Source organism: Pseudorca crassidens, chromosome 1 (assembly GCF_039906515.1).
Source record: "Pseudorca crassidens isolate mPseCra1 chromosome 1, mPseCra1.hap1, whole genome shotgun sequence".
Taxonomy (NCBI): domain Eukaryota; kingdom Metazoa; phylum Chordata; class Mammalia; order Artiodactyla; family Delphinidae; genus Pseudorca; species Pseudorca crassidens.
In genome coordinates, this window is record NC_090296.1 from 78584014 (window position 1) to 78605285 (window position 21272).

General features: G+C 40.9%; 1 protein-coding gene across 5 annotated transcripts in view; it reads left to right on the forward strand.

Moving 5' to 3' along the window:
* FMN1 (formin 1) overlaps positions 1–21272 on the forward strand; it is a 444603-nt gene that overhangs the window by 386398 nt on the left and 36933 nt on the right. For all 5 annotated transcript variants that reach the window (XM_067742229.1, XM_067742240.1, XM_067742249.1 and 2 more), the window contains one exon: positions 19359–19410. In XM_067742229.1, coding sequence (XP_067598330.1) covers positions 19359–19410 — 52 coding nt within the window. The remainder of the gene's footprint in view (positions 1–19358; positions 19411–21272) is intronic.

A 21272-nucleotide genomic window follows, 5' to 3' on the forward strand; every position in this document is an offset into this window, starting at 1 on the left:
CTTTGCAAATGTAAACTCTGTGACAGACCAAAAATGATCATTCTTCTAGTTTAGTCACAGCCAAAAAAAAAAAAAAAAAACTAATAAAATAGGAAGACCAACTAGGAGGATCTCATCCTCTGTGGGCAAGCATACCAAAAGAAAAAAATGTAAAGGTAAGACCGCTTCATAACTTAGTGATTCCATATATTTATATTTTCTCCTCTCTAATAAATGTTAAAAAGCCATCCCCCTTTTCCAGTGTCAGTGGGCTGTTGCCTCCGTGGGTAGAAGCATTCTTTTCCCCTGAAAAGTGCATGACAGGGCAATTTTCTAAGAAATGAAAAGTGGCTGCCACGCTCATTGCATCAGATGGATACCACATGAAGTGGAGTGTGGTCCCTTTGTTTCCTTGTGAGTGTCACCAGCTCGTCTATTTGTAGAGCTGTAATAAAAACAGCTTCTTTACTGTGCATCCTGTTGGTTTATGCCAACCACGTCAGGTCCATAAACCATGGTATGTTAAAGTGTAATAGACTGTGTAAAGAATACTAGGAAGATACTCCAACCTCTGTCCCTTCCGCTCATTTCACAATTTACTACCTCCCAGGTGGGCATCCATAAATATGACTTAATTATGTTTGGCATAAAACCCCCACTTTCTTTGAAGAGTGACCTCCTTCTGCCACTTTCAGTGCATGAATGCCACCCTCTTGGGGATAAAATGTTGGATATCTCAGTACATCTAGATGATGAACGTTCTTAGTCTATTTTCTGGAAGTGTCATTTTACGTATAAAAACTTTACATTTTTGTAATTACTATATTCAGAAAATTCAGTCTGATATAAATGAAACTCAAGGGTTTATGTTCTTTGTGCCTGTGATATATCAATCTAAATGATGTATCGGTCTGAAACAGGATATATTGTAACAGGATGAAAAACAGTATTTTCTTGCCCTTTGATTCTACTGGACTCTTTCATTTTGCTGCAAAAAGAAAATGGAAGATTAGAAATTGCTGTGCCAGGAAATGGGCCCTGGTCCCTTAATGGGGAGATAGTGAGCAGGGAGTGTATTCTGTTAGTTTGGGTCCCTTGCTGTCAGTTTATCCATCTGTCAGATAAGTGGAGTAGCTACTAGGTGTTACTTGAGAGAAACACTATGGAAAAGATTGGGTCACTGCCCTCAAGAAGCACGGAGTTTGGTAGAGTTAAGCAGACTGCCAGCCAATGATTCCAGTACCGTGTCCCACGTTTGTGAACACAGTGCTGTTGGAGCTCCGCAGAAAGAGTGCTCACCACTCCATGGAGGAGAGGGCCGCGTGGAGGGCTTCACATGGGAGGTCATTGTAAAGCTCAGTTTTTGAAAAAAGGAAAGACATTTACAGTGGTAGTGTTTGGGAAGGAGAAAGGCAGGAGAAGGAAGCATTCAAAGCAGAGGAAACAGTTTTCCCAGCACATTTATTGAAGAGACTGTCTTTTCTCCATTGTATGTTCTTGCCTCCTTTGTCATAGATTGATTGACCATAAGTGTGTGGGTTTATTTCTGGGTTCTCAATTTGGTTCCATTGATCTCTGTGTTTGTTTTTGTGCCAGTACCATACTGTGTTTATTACTGTAGCTTTGTAGTATTGTCTGAAGTCAGGGATCATGATGCCTTCAGCTCTGTTCTTCCTTCTCAAGATTATTTTGGCTATTTGGGGTCTTCTGTATTTCCATACAAATTTTAAAATTATTTGTTCTAGTTCTGTGAAAAATGCCCTTGGTATTTTTGATAGGGATTGCATTGAATCTGTAGATTGCCTTGAATAGTATGGTCATTTTAATAATAATCTTTCAGTCCAAGAACGTGGTATATCTTTCCCCATCTGTGGGTATCATCTTCAGTTTCTTTCATCAGTGTCTTACAGTTTTCTAAGAACTGATCTTTTACACCTTTGAGTAGGTTTATTCCTAGGTATTTTATTCTTTTTGATGTGATTGTAAATGGGATTGTTTCCTTAATTTCTCTTTCTAATAACTACATGTAAAAGAGTGAAATTAGAACATTTTCTCTCACCATATTAAAAAATAAACTCAAAATGGATTAAAGACCTAAATGTAAGACCAGAAACCATAAAACTCCTAGAGGAAAATGTAGGTAGAATACTCTGACATAAATCATATGTCAAAGCAAAGGAAATAAAAGCAAAAATAAACAAATAGGACCTAATTAAACTTAAAAGCTTTTGCATAGCAAAGGAAACCATCAACAAAAAAGAAAAGGCAGCTTACTGAATGGGAGAAAATATTTGCAAGTGATATGACCAATAAGGAGTTAATATCCAAAATATATAAACAGCTCATACAGCTCAACATTAAGAAAACAAACAACCCAATTGAAAAATGGGCAGAAGACCTGAATAGACATTTTTCCACAGAGTACCTGCAGATGGCCAACAGGCACATGAAAAGATGCCCGGCATTGCTAATCATCAGAGAAATGCAAATCCAAACCACAATGAGGGGACTTCCCTGGTGGTCCAGTGGTTAAGACTTCACCTTCCAGTGCAGGGGGTGTGGATTCAATCCCTGGTCAGGGAGCTAAGATCCCACATGGCTCAGGGCCAAAAAACCAAAACATAAAAAAAACAGAAGCAATACTGTAACAAATTCAATAAAAACTTTAAAAATGGTCCACATCAAAAAAAAAAAAAAAAAAAGAAAGAAAGAAAAGAAAATCTTAAAAAAAAAGAAAAAAAACCAGTGAGATATCACCTCACATGTGTCAGAATGGCTATTGTCAAAAAGGCCACAAATAACAAATGTTGGCGAGGATGTGGAGAAAAGGGAACCCTCCTACACTGTTGGTGGAAATGTAAATTGGTGCAGCCACTGTGGAAAACAGTATGGAGGTTTCTCAAAAAACTAAATATAGAACTACCATATGACCCAGCAATTCCACTCCTGGCTATATATCCAGAAAAAATCAAAAACACTAATTTGAAAAGATGCATGCATCCCAGTGTTCACAGCAGCATTATTTATAATTGCCAAGATATGGAAGCAACCTAAGTGTCCATCAACAAATAAATGGATAAAGAAGATGTGGTATGTATATACAATGGAGTACTAGTCAGCCATAAAAAATGAATGAAATTTTGCCATGTGCATCAACGTGGATGGACTTGGGAGGGTATTATGCTTAGTGAAGTAAGGCAGACAGAGAAAGACAAATACTCTATGTTATCACTTATATGTGGAATCTAAAAAATACAGCAAACTAATGAATATAACGCAAAAAGGAACAGATTCACAGATACAAACTAGTGGTTACCAATGGGGAGAGGGAAGCGGGGGAGGGGCTTGATAGGGGTAGGGGATTAAGAAGTACAGACTCAGGCTTCCCTGGTGGCGCAGTGGTTGAGAGTCCGATTCAGGGGACGCGGGTTCATGCCCCGGTCCGGGAAGATCCCACATGCCACGGAGTGGCTGGGCCCATGAGCCATGGCCGCTGAGCCTGCGCGTCCGGAGCCTGTGCTCCGCAACGGGAGAGGCCACAGTAGTGAGAGGCCCGCGTACCACAAAAAAAAAAAAAAAAAAAAAAAAGTACAGACTCTTATGTATAAAATAAGCTACAAGGATGTATTGTACAACACAAGGAATATAGCCAATATTTTATAACAACTATAAAGAGTATAACCTTTAAAAATTGTGAATCACTGTATTGTACACCTGTAACTTACACAATATTGCACATCAAGTATACTTCAATAAAAACTTAAAAATTTTTAAACAGCAGAGGAAGCAGTATGCCAAACGATAAAGGCGCAAGAAAGTAGGAGGAATGCCGGGAATGGCGAGGAGTCCCACATCACAGGAGCATGGGGCACCTAGTGGGAGCAGCAGGAGCCAGGTTGTGGAGGGCTTACTGTACCTTGTGAGTTAAGTGCATCCCAGAAGACGTGGAGGGGAGGAGCCAAGTGAACACACTAAGCAGAGCAGTGGCATAATGCAGTTTGCCTTTTAAACTGGCAATCTGGTAGCAATGCAGAGAACTGGATATATTGTGCAAGCAGGGAACCTGCTGCAGGTCACTATATGGAGCCTAGAACTTAAGGAATCTTTGCTCTCAGAAAACTTACCTTGTTAAAACAGACCCCTATCATTATCTTTCCTTTAGCATTGGAGAAGTAACTCAGTTAATCAGATCAAAGATTGCATAACCTGTGATCATTAAGTGTGAAAAGAATTAGGTGAGGGGACTCCCCTGGTGGCGCAGTGGTTAAGAATCCACCTGCCAGCGCAGGGGACACGGGTTCGAGCCCTGGTCCGGGAAGATCCCACATGCCTCGGAGCAACTAAGGCTGTGCGCCACAACTGCTGAGCCTGCACGCTATTGCCCGTGTGCCACAACTACTGAAGCCCGAGCGCCTAGAGCCTGTGCTCCGCAACAAGAGAAGCCACCGCAAGGAGAAACCCGCGCACCACAACGAAGAGTAGCCCCTGCTCGCCACAACTAGAGAAAGCCCACTTGCAGCAACGAAGACCCAACACAGCCAAAAAAAAAAAAAAAAAAAAGTGAGAATAATCATAAGTACCTTTCCCATCACACCTACCCCCTTAACTCCCAGTATGTGCAGACTTATCAACCAGTTTCTCTCTTTTTCTCCTGAGGAGTAAATAAAACAAAATGAGCTGAAAGAACAAATAAAATAACTTTAGGTCAGATATAGGGAACACCCTCCTGTGAAAAAGCTTTAGGGTAAGGACATCAGCTTTAGGTGAGTAAAATGGGAAAACAGTGAGGTTTTGAGCAGAGGACACCTGGTCTGACATGAAAATGATCACAGGGAGAATTATCGTCTACTGAGAATGGTGGTTGACATTCTTAAGAAAAGAGCATTTTGCTTGAAATTCTGTATTATTCATCCCGAAGTCAGAGAGCTGGAGCGGTGGCTACTAGCATTTGCTTCCAGCCAATCAGTGATAAATAGCAGTCATCCGTGGGTGCCTGGCATGTGTTTGTCACTGTGTTCCTCTCTCATGTTCTTTGTGTCCAATAGTTACAGCCACCTTGTAAGATAAATCTTATCATTCCAATTTTATGGGCAAGGCTCAGTGCAGTTAAGTGACTTCCCCACAGTCTTTCAGTTAATAAGTGGCAGAGCAGAAATTCAACTCAGGTCCACCTGCCGCAAAACGCAAGCTCTGTCCACTCTACTATACTTGTATTTAACTTGGCCAAAGCAGCCCTCCCACTGGAAGCTTGAATCCCCAGCAGCCTCTACATGACAAGGAACCGTCAAAGATCTGACTGCAATGATTCTGATTCACCCAAGCACTGTGCCCTTTTCATGTAGCCCTCATAACTATGTGGGAGGTAGGTGTTATCATTATTTTCCAGAGGAGGAAACTGAAACACAGGACACTAGCAACTTGTCCATGACGTTTAAGTGGCAGAGCTGGGCTTAAAACTCGGCCTTTAAGTCTCTTGAGTTCTGATTTGCATTCTTTGGGGCCACAACCATTGAATAGAAAGGACCATTTCTGCTTCACTTGGTAGGCCACAGCACTTAATGAATTTCAGAATTGTTATAGTGGGGCAATTCTATGATAACTAATGAGACAGTGGCCATCAAATGAACCAGGAAACAAAATGCCAAGGCATTAAAGATTTACACAAAAGCAAATGACCTTTATTCAGTAAAGGCTGCATTACGTACAATCCACATAAATATCTCTTAAACAAAAAACACCTTCTAAAGAAGCTGTGTTGCTTTCTCCCTGCAACGCAGAATTGTGAGAAATAGATATTGTTCTTTAACAGAGAAAATTAAAATGTAAGAAAAGCAACACAGTTCTGTCAGTGACAGGGAAATTATAGTGTGCTGTAGGTAGGTCACCAAGCAAACTTACCATTCCACTCTCTGCTGGCCCCTCCAGTAAATCACCATCATCACAGTGTATACCTAGACTCGATAAAGAACTTGAGAAAACAGAATTGATGTTAAGCGAAACATCTCATTTTAGTACTCTGGTTTGTTTTTCTTATTGCCTTAAACTGTGAGACTATCAACATTCTAAGCAGCTCTTTTATTCCCCTGATTTGAAAAATAATTTGTCGCAGACAATGAAACAGCTTCTTGAGAAAGAAAGGAGAGAAAAGCAAGGTCGGGGATGCCTGTTATTTCTCCATCTCCCCTAGTGCTGTGTCAGTATCTGACAACACCTCCAAACTTACTCTTCTAGAAGCCTACCCAACCCCCTACCCCACACCTAGCACCAAATCTAAACTGAAAAAGAAGCACGTATATACTCTATCCATGGGATTGTTGCATAGAAAACTAAGGAAACTCCACACATGGACTCAGGGCTACGACTCGTCATATTTGTAGCGTAAGGACGGTTTCCATCTAAGACCCATCATTGAAAATTACTTACACTGCATCTTATTCTCGCAGGTTTAATTGTCTGTCTTCCCCTAGAATGAACGTCCTACAGGGGCGTTTGTCTGCTTTCTTCACTGGGGATCCCACGCACCTAGAACAGGGTCTGGCACGTGGAATGAAAGAACAGACCCACCTATGTCATGATGTCTGTAGCTACTAGAGCTTTCAGAGCCAGATATGGCCAGTGGGAATGGGATCTTTCTCCTACAGACTGTTTGAAACATCTTTCTAAAGTTGGGAACATACGTTTAAAATATCCTAGCTTCTGTGGGACTTCCCTGGTGGTCTAGTGGTTAAGAATCCACCTTCCAATGCCAGGGACATGGGTTCGATCACTGGTTGGGGAACTAAGATCCTGCATGCTGCGGGGCAACCCCACGCGCTGCAACTACTGAACCCGCACACCACAACTAGAGAGAAGCCCATGCACCGCAATGAAAAGATCCCGCATGCTGCAATGAAGATCCCGCATGCTGCAGCTAAGACCCGATGCAGCTAAATAAATAAATTATATATATATATATATATATATGTTAAAAAAAACAAAAAACCTGGCTTCTCTGAAAAAGGTGGAAGATCGGGTAGCAGTGGCTAGTGCCTTCCCTCCCTTAAATGGGGCATGGCCTTCCCATTTCTCTCCCACTCCCTGGTGGCTTCCCTGCACTGGGATTGTGTCAGTTCCAGTATTGAAGAGTTAGAGATAGAATTTTGGAATGATAAGATTCTTACACTTGGCCTACAGTTACCTTATTTGTTGGTGATGTTGGAACTTGAGTTTGTGACTCCAGTCTTTAAACATTTTCCTTCTAGGTAATGTCTTTTTTGTTTTGCTCAGAGCGTTTTGAGGACTTAAAATGTATAATGACATGGTTGGAAATTTCACACATTGTGGCAGGAGAAATATTTTAGGCTGGTAGAGAGTCAAGGTCACACCAGGGAGGTGACTGCCTTTTCTGTCTGTACATAGGCCCTCGGCTTAGGACGACTTGAGATCTCTAGGTTCTTCTCCTTTTCCTGAAGGCTCTTGTCCCCCAAACCCTCAGAGGTTCTGCAGAATGCATTGCCTCTTAGTAATACCTCCTTTTACATTCGGATGCTGTTTTTTTCCAAATAACCATATTCATAGAGCTATTGCACAATCTTAATCTCATCTTAATTCAGTTTGGAGAGGGTATTTCTCGTCACTAAATTTATATGCAATGACGGGTTGACCACAGTCTGCTTAGCACAAAGTGGAAGTAGCCAGTTAGAAACACCTGGTGACGGAGAACAACAGCTGTGCTCCGGGAAGATCACTCATGCCTTAAAGGAATTTTCCCCCTTGTTTGGCCATGTGCATAATTAATAATCACTGGATAAGAACAAACCAGTAGCTTGTTTCACATTTGGGGGAACTTGGTAGCCTATGAGAGACGTAAGTCACTTCTCTGTATCTGATTGACTAAGAACCCGACTAATTCTAGAGATTCCTGCTAGGAGGATAGGGGGGAATCATAGCACAAAAGATAGCAATGACTATGACTTTACCGAGAAGGATGTTGTTATCCAAGCATCATTTTAATATAAAAAAATATTTTTGTTGAAATTTACTGGACTTAGAGATAATACTATACAACTTTAGCCTGACATTCTTCTTTAGCCTGTGTTCATATTCTGAATATAAAGTTTTATGTTTAGGAAACTTAGTATCTCTCTGTTTAAGCAACCATTGTCCAATATATACATTTTTAGCTAAAATAATTTATTTAATATGTGGACACTTTTCCGTGTTTAAGGCACAAAAGAAAACAGGCCAGGTGAAGTGGCTGCTCTCTTGAAGCTTCCATTCAATGTCGTATAATACACAAATGAGTAACTGCCTAGTCTGTCAAGTAGACAGAGACTATAGGGAAAAGGGTGGGGAGGATACATGGCAAGGGACGGTCTTTAATTTAGCAGGATCAGAGAAGGTGATGTTTGAGCTGAGACCTAATGGAGTGAGGGGCCCAGTCATGCAGAGACTGTGGGCAGGGGGCCCCAGGGAGGAGGAGAGGCAAGTGCAAAGATCCCCAGTGCACGTGCTCAGTGCGCTCCATCAGCCCGCTGGCCAGCCGGACTGGAAAGGAATGAACATGGGAAGGAGGAGGAGATGTCACAGAGGAGCCAGGGGGTAGACTGGCAGGGCCTCGGGGCCACTGTGAAGACTTCAGAGCTTATGTCAAGAGAGATGGCAAGCTGTTCTGAGCAGGGGAGTAACTTGACAGAATTTACATTTTATCATCAGTGATAAAGGGAATGATGATGAGGTGCCAGTAATACCTGTCACGTCATTTATTGAGCGTGTCTTAGGTGCTAAGGGCTTTACATGTATTGTCTCACGTAATCTTTATACCAGCTGTATGATGGTAGTCTCTGTGGATATGCTAAGAGGACAGATGAGGCCGTAACTACACAGTTGATCATGAGTGACTTGCCTAGTCACACAGGTAGCACATGGCAGAGTTAGGCTTAATTAAACAGTGATATTTTAAAATCCTTTAATACCTTTCATGAAGTATCACAACATAGGCCCTAGATACAATTGATTTTCTTTTCCCATTCATTTTGCATCATTGTAGCTATAATGAAAGGCATCTTTTTTTTAATTGAAGTATAGTTGATTTACTATGTTGTGTTATTTTCTCCTCCTCTACAGCAAAGTGATTCAATTATACATATGTATACATTTTAAAAAATATCTTTATTGGAGTATAATTGCTTTACAATGGTGTGTTAGTTTCTGCTTTATAACAAAGTGAATCAGCTATACATATACATATATACCCATATCTCTTCCCTCTTGCGTCTCCCTCCCACCCTCCCTACCCCACTGCTCTAGGTGGTCACAAAGCACCGAGCTGATCTCCCAGTGCTATGCAGCTGCTTCCCACTAGCTATCTGTTTTACATTTAGTAGTATATATAAGTCCATGCCACTCTCACTTCGTCCCAGCTTCCCCTTGCCCTTCCCCGTGTCCTCAAGTCCATTCTCTACATCTGTGTCTTTATTCCTGTCCTGCCCCTAGGTTCTTCATAACGAGTTTTTTCTTTTTTTTTTTTTAGATTCCATATATATGTGTTAGCATACGGTATTTGTTTTTCTCTTTCTGACTTATTTCACTCTGTATGACAGACTCTAGATCCATCCACCTCACTACAAATAACTCAATTTTGTTTCTTTTTATGGCCGAGTACAATTCCGTTGTATATGTGTGCCACATCTTCTTTATCCATTCATCTGTCGATGGACACTTAGGTTGCTTCCATGTCCTGGCTAATGTAAATAGAGCTGCAATGAACATTGTGGTACATGACTCTTTTTGAATTATGGTTTTCTCAGGGTATATGCCAAAGAGTGAGATAGCTGGGTTGTATGGTAGTTCTATTTTTAGTTTTTTTAAGGAACCTCCATTCTCTTCTCCATAGTGGCTGTATCAGTTTACCTTCCCAACAGGGTTCCCTTTTCTCCACACCTTCTCCAGCATTCATTGTTCGTAGATATTTGACGATGGCCATTCTGAGTGGTGTGAGGTGATACCTCATTTTACTTTTGATTTGCATTTCTCTAATGATTTTGATGTTGAGCATCCTTTCATGTGTTTGTTGGCAATCTGTATATCTTCTTTGGAGAAGTGTCTATTTAGATCTTCTGCCCATTTTTGGATTGGGTTGTTTGATTTTTTTTTTTTTTGATATTGAGCTGCATGAGCTGCTTGTAAATTTTGGAGATTAATCCTTTGTCAGTTGCTTCATTTGCGAATATTTTCTCTCATTCTGAGGGTTGTCTTTTCATCTTGTTTATGGTTTCTTTGGTGTGCAAAAGCTTTGAAGTTTCATTAGGTCCCATTTGTTTATTTTTGTTTTCATTTCCATTTCTCTAGGAGGTGGATCAAAAAGGATCTTGCTGTGATTTATGTCATACAGTGCTCTGCCTATGTTTTCCTCTAAGAGTTTTATAGTGTCTGGCCTTACGTTTACGTCTTTAATCCATTTTTAGTTTATTTTTGTGTATGTTGTTAGGGAGTGTTCTAATTTCATTCTTTTACATATAGCTGTCCAGTTTTCCCAGCACCACTTATGGAAGAGGCTGTCTTTTCTTCATTGTATATGCTTGCCTCCTTTATCAAAAATAAGGTGACCATATGTGTGTGGGTTTATCTCTGGGCTTTCTATCCTGTTCCATTGATCTATATTTCTGTTTTTATGCCGCTACCATACTGCTTTGATTACCTTGTAGTAGCTTTGTAGTATAGTCTGAAGTCAGGGAGCCTGATTTCTCCAGCTCTGTTTTTCTTTATCAAGATTGTTTTGGCTATTCAAGGTCTTTTGTGTTTCCATACAAATTTTTTGTTCTAGTTCTGTGAAAAATGCCATTGGTAGTTTCATAGGGATTGCACTGAATCTGTAGATTGCTTTGGGTAGTATAGTCATTTTCACAGTGTTGATTCTTCCAATCCAAGAACACAGTATAGCTCTCCACCTGTTTGTATCATCTTTAATTTCTTTCATCAGTGTCTTATAGTTTACTGCTATATGTTCTGCTATGTTCAGCTAATTTTGGATCCTGCTACTGTACCAAATTCATTTATTAGCTCTACTAGTTTTCTGGTGGCATCTTTAGGGTTATCTATGTATAGTATCATGTCATCTGCAAACAGTGACAGTTTTACTTCTTCTTTTCTGATTTTGATTCTTTTTATTTCTTTTTCTTCTCCGATTGCTATGGCTAAAACTTCCAAAACTATGTGGAATAATATTGGTGAGAGTGGGCAACCTTGTCTTGTTCCTGATCTTAGTGGAAATGGTTTCAGTTTTCCACCATTGAGAATGATGTTGGCTGTGGGTTTGTCATATATGACCTTTATTATGTTGAGGTAAGTTCCCTCTATGCCTACTTTCTGGAGGGTTTTTTTTTTTTATCACAGTGGGTGTTGAATTTTGTCGAAAGCTTTTCCTGCATCTGTTGAGATGTGATCATATGGTTTTTACCCTTCAGTTTGTTAATATGGTGTATCACATTGATTGATTTGCATATATTGAAGTATCATTGCATTTCTGGGATAAACCCCACTTGATCCTGGTGTATGATCCTTTTAATGTGCTGTTGGATTCTTTTTCCTAGTATTTTGTTGAGGATTTTTGCATCTATGTTCATCAGTGATATTGGCCTGTAGTTTTCTTTCTTTGTGACATCTTTGTCTGGTTTTGGTATCAGGGTGATGGTGGCCTCGTAGAATGAGTTTGGGAGTGTTCCTCCCTCTGCTATATTTTGGAAGAGTTTGAGAAGGATAGGTGTTAGCTCTTCTCTAAATTTGATAGAATTTGCCTGTGAAGCCATCTGGTCCTGGGCTTTTGCTTGTTGGAAGATTTTTAATTGCAGTCTCAATTTCAGTGCTTGTGATTGGTCTGTTTATATTTTCTACTTCTTCCTGGTTCAGTCTCAGAAGGTTGTGCTTTTCTAAGAATTTTTCCATTTCTTCCAGGCTGTCCATTTTATTGGCATATAGCTGCTTATAGTAACCTCTCATGATCCTTTGTATTTCTGCAGTGTCAGTTGTTACTGCTCCTTTTTCATTTCTAATTCTGTTGATTTGAGTCTTCTCCCTTTTTTTCTTGATAAGTCTGGCTAATGGTTTATCAATTTTGTTTATCTTCTCTAAGAACCAACTTTTAATTTTATTGATCTTTGCTGTTATTTCCTTCATTGCTTTTTCATTTATTTCTGATCTGATCTTTATGATTTCTTTCCTTCCGTGAAGTTTGGGGGGTTTTTGTTCTTCTTTCTCTAATTGCTTTAGGTGTAAGGTTAAGTTGTTTATTTGAGATGTTTCTTGTTTCTTGAGGTAGGATTGTATTGCTATAAACTTCCATCTTAGAACTGCTTTTGCTGCATCCCATAGGTTTTGGGTTGTCGTGTTTTCATTGTCATTCGTCTCTAGGTATTTTTTGATTTCTTCAGTGATCTCTTGGTTATTTAGTAATGTACTGTTTAGCCTCCATGTGTTTGTATTTTTTACAGATTTTTTTCCTGTAATTGATATCTAGTCTCATAGCATTGTGGTCAAAAAAAAATTCTTGATACAATTTCAAATTTTCTTAAATTTACCAAGGCTTGATTTGTGACCCAAGATATGATTTATCCTGGAGAATGTTCCATGAGCACTTGAGAAGAAAGTGTATTCTGTCGGTTTTGGATGGAATGTCCTGTAAATATCAATTAAGTCCATCTTGTTTAACACATCACTTAAAGCTTGTGTTTCCTTATTTATTTTCATTTTGGATGGTCTGTCCATTGGTGAAAGTGGGGTGTTAAAGTCCCCTACTATGATTGTGTTACTGTCGATTCCCTCGTTTATGGCTGTTAGTATTTGCCTTATATATTGAGGTGCTCCTATGTTGGGTGCATAAATATTTACAATTGTTATATCTTCTTCTTGGACTGATCCCTTGATCATTATATAGTGTCCTTATTTGTCTCTTGTAATAGTCTTTATTTTAAAGTCTTTTTTTTTTTTTTTTTGCGGTACGCGGGCCTCTCACTGTTTGGCCTCTCCCGTTGTGGAGCGCAGGCTCCGGACGCACAGGCTCAGCGGCCATGGCTCACGGGCCCAGCTGCTCCACAGCATGTGGGATCTTCTCGGACTGGGGCACGAACCCGTGTCCCCTGCATCGGCAGGCAGACTCTCAACCACTGCGCCACCAGGGAAGCCCTAAAGTCTGTTTTATCTGATAGAAGAACTGCTACTCCAGCTTTCTTTTGATTTCCATTTGCATGGAATATCTTTTTCCATCCCCTCACTTTCAGTCTGTATGTGTCCCTAGGTCTGAAGTGGGTCTCTTGTAGACAGCATATACATGGGTCTTGTTTTTATATCCATTCAGCCAGTCTGTGTCTTTTGGTTGGAGCATTTAATCCATTTACATTTAAGGTAATTATCGATATCTATGTTCCCATTACCATTTTCTTAATTGTTTTGGGTTTGTTATTATAGGTGTTTTCCTTCTCTTTTGTTTCCTGCCTAGAGGAGTTACTTTAGCATTTGTTGTAAAGCTGGTTTGGTGGTGCTGAATTCTCTTAGCTTTTGCTTGTCTGTAAAGGTTTTAATTTCTCCATCAAATCTGAATGAGATCCTTGCTGGGTAGAGTAATCTTGATTGTAGGTTTTCCCCTTTCATCACTTTAAATACGTCCTGCCACTCCCTTCTGGCTTGCAGAGTTTCTGCTGAAAGATCATCTGTTAACCTTATGGGGATTCCCATGTATGTTATTTGTTGTTTTTCCCTTGCTGTTTTTAATATGGTTTCTTTGTATTTAATTTTTGATAATTTGATTAATATGTGTCTTGGCGTGTTTCTTCTTGGATTTATCCTGTATGGGTGGGACTCTCTGCGCTTCCTGGACTTGATTAACTATTTCCTTTCCCATATTAGGGAAGTTTTCAACTGTAATCTCTTCAAATATTTTCTCAGTCCCTTTCTTTTTCTCTTCTTCTTCTGGGACCCTGATAATTCAAATGTTAGTGTGTTTAATGTTGTCCCAGAGGTCTCTGAGACTGTCCTCAATTCTTTTCGTTCTTTTTTCTTTATTCTGCTCTGCAGTAGTTATTTCCACTATTTTATCTTCCAGGTCACTTATCCGTTCTTCTGCCTCAGTTATTCTGCTATTGATTCCTTCTAGAGAATTTTTAATTTCATTTATTGTGTTGTTCAGCATTGTTTGTTTGCTCTTTCATGCTTCTAGGCCCTTGTTAAACGTTTCTTGTATTTTCTCCATTCTATTTCCAAGATTTTGGATCATCTTTACTATCATTACTGTGAATTCTTTTTCAGGCAGACTGCCTATTTCCTCTTCATTTGTTTGGTCCAGTGGGTTTTTACCTTTCTTCTTCATCTGCCCTGTGTTCTCTGTCCTCTCATTTTGCTTAACTTACTGTGTTTGGGGTCTCCTTTTTGCAGGCTGCAGGTTCGTCGTTCCCATTGTTTTTGGTGTCTGCTCCCAGTGGGTAAGGTTGGTTCAGTGGGTTGTGTAGGCTTCCTGGTGGAGGGGACTAGTACCTGTGTTCTGGTGGATGAGTCTGGATCTTGTCTTTCTGGTGGGCAGGGCTGTGACTTCATTATGATTTTAGGCAGCCTCTCTGCTAATGGGTGGGGTTGTGTTCCTGTCTTGCTAGTTGTTTGGCATAGGGTGTCCAGCACTGTAGCTTGCTGGTCGTTGAGTGGAGCTGGGTCTTAGCATTGAGATGGAGATCTCTGGGAGAGTTTTCACTGTTTGATATTACGTGGAGCCGGGAGATATCTGGTGGACCAATGTCCTGAACTCGGCTCTCCCACCTCAGATGGACAGGCCTGACACCTGGCCGGAGCACCAAGACCCTGTAAACCACACGGCTCAGAGGAAAAGGGAGAAAAAAGAAAGGAAGGAAGGGAGGGAGGAAGGAAAAATAAAGTTATTAAAATAAAAAATAATTATTAAACATATTAAAAATTTTTAAAGTAATTAAAAAAAAGAAAGAGGAGAGCAACCAAACCAAAAAACAAATCCACCAATGATAACAAGTGATAAAGACTATACTAAAAAAAACCCGGATAGACAGAACCCTAGGACAAATGGTAAAAGCAAAGCTATACCGACAAAATGACACAAAGAAGCATACACATACACACTCACAAAAAGAGAAAAAGGAAAAATATATATATATCGTTGCTCCCAATATTCACCACCTCAATTTGGGATGATTCGTTGTCTATTCAGGTATTCCACAGATGCAGGGTACATCAAGCTGATTGTGGAGATTTAATATGCTGCTCCTGAGGCTGATGGGAGAGTTTTACCTTTCTCTTTTTTCGCACAGCTCCTGGGGTTCATCTTTGGATTTGGCCCCGCCTTTGCGGGTAGGTCGCCTGAGGGCGTCTGTTCTTCGCTCAGACAGGACGGGGTTAAAGTAGCAGCTGACTAGGGGACTCTGGCTCACTCAGGCGGGGGGAAGGGAGGGGTATAGAATGCAGGGCCAGCCTGCGGCGGCAGAGGCCAACACGACGTTGCAACAGCCTGAGGGGCGCTGTGTGTTCTCCCGGGGAAGTTGTCCCTGGATCCCGGGACCCTGGCAGTGGCGGGCTGCTCAGGCTCCCGGGAGGGGAGGTGTGGGTGGTGACCTGTGCTTGCACACAGGCTTCTTGGTGGCTGCATCAGCAGCCTTAGCATTTCATGCCCGTCTCCAGTGTCCACGCTGATAACCGTGGCTTGTGCTCATCTCTGGAGCGCGTTTAGACAGTGCTCTGAATCCCCTCTCCTCGCGCACCCCGAAACAATGGTCTCTTGTCTCTTAGACAGGTCCAGGCTTTTTCCCCTACATTCTTTTTTATTTTTTAATATTCTTTTCCATTACGTTTATCACCGGATATTGAATATAGTTCCGTGTGCTATATAGGAGGACCTTGTTATTTATCCATTAAATATATACTAGTTTGCATCTGCTAATCCCAAACTCCCCTTCCATGCCTCCTCCATACCCCTTCCCCCTTGGCAACCACATGTCTGTTCTCTATGTCGGTGAGTCTGTTTCTGTTTCATAGATAAGTTCATTTGTGTCATATTTTAGATTCCACATGTGATATCATATGGTGTTTGTCTTTCTCTTTCTGTCTTACTTCACTTAGTATGATAATCTCTAGGTCCATCCATGTTGCTGCAAATGGCATCATTTCATTCCTTTTTATGGCTGAGTAATATTCCACTGTATATATGTACCATACCTTCTTTATCCATTCATCTGTTGATGGATATTTAGGTTGTTTCCATGTGCTGGCTACTGTGAATAGTGCTGCAGTGAACATTGGGGTTGCATGTATCTTTTTGAATTATAGTTTTGTCCAGATAGATATGCCCAGGAGTGGGATTGCTGGATCATATGGCAACTCTATTTTTAGTTTTTTGAGGAACGTCCATACTGTTTTTCATAATAGCTGCTCCAACTTACATTCCCACCAACAGTGTAGGAGGGTTCCCTTTTATCCACACCCTCTCTAGCATTTGTTATTTGTATACTTTTTAGTGATGGCCATTCTGACTGGTGTGAGGTAGTTTTAATCTTTGATCTCATTGTAGTTTTTATCTTTTATGTGCCTGTTGGCCAGCTGTATGTCTTCTTTGGAGAAATGTCTTAGGTCTTCTGCCCATTTTTCGATTAGGTTACTTGTTTTTTTGTTGTTGAGTTGTATGAGCTGTTTGTATATTTTGGAAATTAAGCCCTTGTTGATCACATCTTTTGCAAGTATTTTCTCCCATTCTGTAGGTTGTCTTTTCATTTTGTTTATGGTTTCCTTCACTTTGCAAAAGCTTGTAAGTTTGACTTGGTCCCATTTGTTCATTTTTGCTTTTATTTCTATTGCCTTGGGAGACTGACCTAAGAAAACATTGGTACGATTTATGTCAGGGAATGTTTTGCCTATGTTCTCTTCTAGGAGTTTTATGGTATCATGTCTTATATTTAAGTCTTTAAGCCATTTTGAGTTTATTTTTGTTTATAGTATGAGGGTGTGTTCTAAGTTCATTGATTTGCATGTGGCTGTCCAGCTTGCTGGACCACTTGCTGAAGAGACTTCTTCCCATTGTATATCCTTGTCTCCTTTGTCAAAGACTATTTGACCATAGGTGTGTGGGTTTATTTCTGGACTCTCTATTCTTTTTCATTGATCTATATGTCTGTTTTTGTGCCAATACCATGCTGTTTGGATTACTGTAGCTTCGGAGTATTGTCTGAAGTCTGGGAGGGTTATGCCTCTTGCTTTTTTCTTTTTCCTCAGGATTACTTTGGCAATTTTGGGTCTTTTATGATTCCATAGAAATATTAGGATTGTTTATTCTAATTCTGTGAAAAATGTCATGGGTAGTTTGATAGGGGTCACATTAAATCTGTAGATTGCTTTGGGTAGTATGGCCATTTTAATGATATTAATTCTTCCAACCCAAGAGCATGGGTTATCTAAATGAAAGGAATCTTAAGGCTCATAGAGATTATGACTTGATGATTTTTCTAGACATTTTTAAGATGTCTCGTGTAAGAGTTGTATTATCATATATGACAGTATTATCTTTTTTTTATTATTGGAGTATAGTTGCTTTACAATGTTCTGTTAGTTTATACTGTACAGCAAAGTAAATCAGCTATACGTATACATGTATCCCCTTTTTTGGATTTCCTTCCCATATAGGTCACCACAGTGCACTGAGTAGAGTTCCCTGTGCTATACAGTAGGTTCTCATTAGTTACCTTACCTATTTTATACATAGTATCAATAGTGTACATATGTCAATCCCCATCTCCCAATTCATTCCACCCCACCTTCCCCCTTGGTATCCATATCTCTACATCTGTGTCTCTATTTCTGCTTTGCAAATGAGATCACCTATACAACTTTTTTAGATTCCACACATATGCATTAGTATACGATATTTGTTTTTCTCTTTCTGACTTACTTCTGACTTACTTTCTCTCTCTGACTTACTTCACTCTGCATGACAGTCCATCCACGTCTCTACAAATGACCCAATTTCGTTCCCTTTAGTGGCTGAGTACTATTCCATTATATATATGTACCACATATTCTTTATCCATTCCTCTGTTGATGAAATAGCTCATGCAGCTCAATATCAAAAAAGCAAATAGGGGCTTCCCTTGTGGCGCAGTGGTTGACAGTCCGCCTGCTGATGCAGGGGACACAGGTTCACACCCCGGTCTGGGAGGATCCCACGTGCCGCGGAGCGGCTGGGCCCGTGGGCCATAGCCGCTGGGCCTGTGCGTTCAGAGCCTGTGCTCCACAGCGGGAGAGGCCGCAGCAGTGAGAGGCCCGCGTACCGCAAAAGAAAAAGCAAATAACCCAATCAAAAAATGGGTGGAGGACCTAAATAGACATTTCTCCAAAGAAGACATACAGGTGGCCAACAAACACATGAAAAGAGGCTCAACATCACTAATTATTAGAAAAATGGAAATCAAAACTACAATGAAGTATCACCTCACACTGCTCAGGATGGCCATCATCAAAAAATCTACAAATATTAAATAAAGGGAACCCTCTTGCACTGTTGGTGGGAATGGTAAATTGATACAACCACTATGAAGAACAGTATGGAGGTTCCTTAAAAAAGTAAAAATAGAACTACCATACGACCCAGCAATCCCACTACTGGGCATATACCCAGAGAAAACCATAATTCAAAAAGACACATGCACCCCAATGTTTATTTTCTGATCAGAGAGAAGAATATGTAAAAGAACCACCCCCAAATGAAACCTCCCGGTTTCCCTGTGGTCCCTACGGAGTGTGGGTTCTTAATCTGTCAATTCAGAATTCTACCTCAGCATCGTTGATTTCCTTAGTAACTTTAAGTATTTTTTCAGTGCATTTAAAAACATTCTCAGAAAAGAGACCATAGGCTTCCCTAGACCATGGGTGTAGAGACAGAGTATGCAAGGATTACAGTGAATTCCTTTGAATCTGAGCAGAACTACTGCAGGTGGTACTGGGTTTATTTTGTGGTAGTGGTTGTTGTGGGGAAAGGGGGAGTGCTGAGCACATGCCAAGGCTCCCAAAGAGACCAGCTATAGCTAGGCTGACCACGTGATCCAGTCTGGCCAGGAATGTTACAATTTAAGCCTTGGCCCAGAGTAATTAGTAATATTCCCCCCTTTCAAAACTATCCCAGAGAGAACCATGAATTATATGGCCACCATTAGCTATAGCTGTTATCAAGAAAGCCGTGGTAGTGGATGTAGCGAATTGAGTACAATTGCCAGGACACGTGGTAGGGCCTTCCAACCCCTGAATTCGGATTTATTTTGATAATGAATGGGTATAATCAAAGTTAGAAGATTACACAAAGGATACGCTGGAAGAAAATACTGTTTTAACCATAATTATTTCTTTCACAGCCAAAAAAGAGCATACAGTGGAAGAAAGTCACTTGGAGAATGCACAGAAAAGGTAAGCAGCTCTGAACTGGCCCCAGGTCTTTCTTTGCCTAGCCATTCTTTTGTTATTATCAAGAACCGTCAACACCAACCATCTCCAGCACTTTTTCTTCTTCTCTGAAGGCAAACTCTGTACTCATTAAACCATAACTCCCCCGTTCTCTCCTTTCTTCAGCCCCTGGCAACCACCATTCTACTTTCTGTCTCTGTGACTCTGACTGCTCTAAGGTACCTCATGTAAGCAGAATCATACAGAAGGTTTCCCTTTTATGATTGGCTCACCTCACTTAGCAAAATGAATGACTAGCCATTCTTTTGACCCCATCTGCTAAGACTCTGCATCCAGCAGCAATAAGAGTCTAGGGAGAGCTAGAGTGAAAGCTCCAGGAATAGGACTTGGCAGTAGTTTTCCTCAAGAAGCAGGGAATCATCCGGAAGTGACTCACCTGCCTCAGGAGTCAGGACACCATTTGCATCTGTTTGCCTCTCCTCCACTACTCTGCACCTAGACACTTCACGGACGCTGGGAACAGTGGGATCCTTCTTAGTGTTACAACTAGATTAAACCATTATGGAGGATATTGTGAACAAGGGACAAATGGGGAGAAGGGACTTCCCTCTCTATGTGCACAGAAAAGGGGAAGAGACCCCAGAGGTCTTCTATTCCCCCTCCCACCTACCTCAGGCCTCTTCTATGTTCTTCCCTCTCTTCACAGACACCCAAGCGGAACCACCCACCTCACCTGGTAGAGCCCAGTAATCATTGGCTGTGATCCCTCATGGGGGTCTTCCTTTTTTTCAGTTGGCCAGGTTAGTCAGCTTGGCTCTCCCTCCCTCTTAGAAAGGTGAGGGGGGCATACACGGAGGCTTTCTCATATTCAGGGCTGAGAACTGAGATAAATTTTGCTGGGACCCGTTCTACAAGTACGAGAAAATTAAATAAGAGATAAGGACAGGAAACAGTAGATAAGGGAAAATGAGCTTTACGAATGTGTGAGGAGGGGATTTCATTCAGTGCAGGTGAACAAGTTCTAGAAATGGACGTTTTTCCTCCCGTCTCACCACAATCTCCGAGAGTACTGAAAGCCTATAGTCAGTGCTCTGTTCTGCCTTGACAGACACTGACATCTTGCCCTGCTTCCCGCTGTAAGTGCCAATAGAATAAATAGGCAGAAGGAAGCAAGGCGAGGGCAAATCTTGCATCTTTCTAAGGGCAGACATGTTCTTGGTCATGACTATCATCTCTGCATGATAATCTTTGACAACCAAGACAATCACATGATTCTGTTTATAGATTTTTAGGTTGTGCCCCTTTATTGGCCTTATCCCCTGTAGAGCTTATATTATCCCCGTAGTAAGCTTCCCTTCGTCGCTGTGTCAAGCTGGTGTGTCTGTGTTATAGACGTATCCCACAGGCATGAAAAGGACCATCAACACATGGGTATCAGGCCAAGCAGAATTTCACTTTCTAAGGTGGATGTCAAATTTCTAATTCTTCTTCAGGATTCTGGCTTCAGGAAAAGGGGGCCCGTGTGAGAGGGGCCGAAGTTGGTGCTGTGCATTAGCTATGCTGAGGGGGGTCATAGATTTCGGTTGTCAGCGTTTTCCGTGACTTTGTGGTGAAGGTAGTCTAGCTTTCATGTCATACATGAAATATGTTAGATCCCATCTTTAACGTAGAAACCACAGTTGTTTGGTTACAGTCTTGAAGGAGGTTGGTGGTCAGTGTTGCAACATTCGAGTGAGATTTAGGAAATTCTTATGTTGTATTCTCAAGAGAAACAATTTACTCTGAGGCTAAGGAATATTTGCTTTTCCTCAGCAGTTTCTAAAGGCATGCATGAGGGGCAATAAGCGGATATGTTCCGCCCTGGC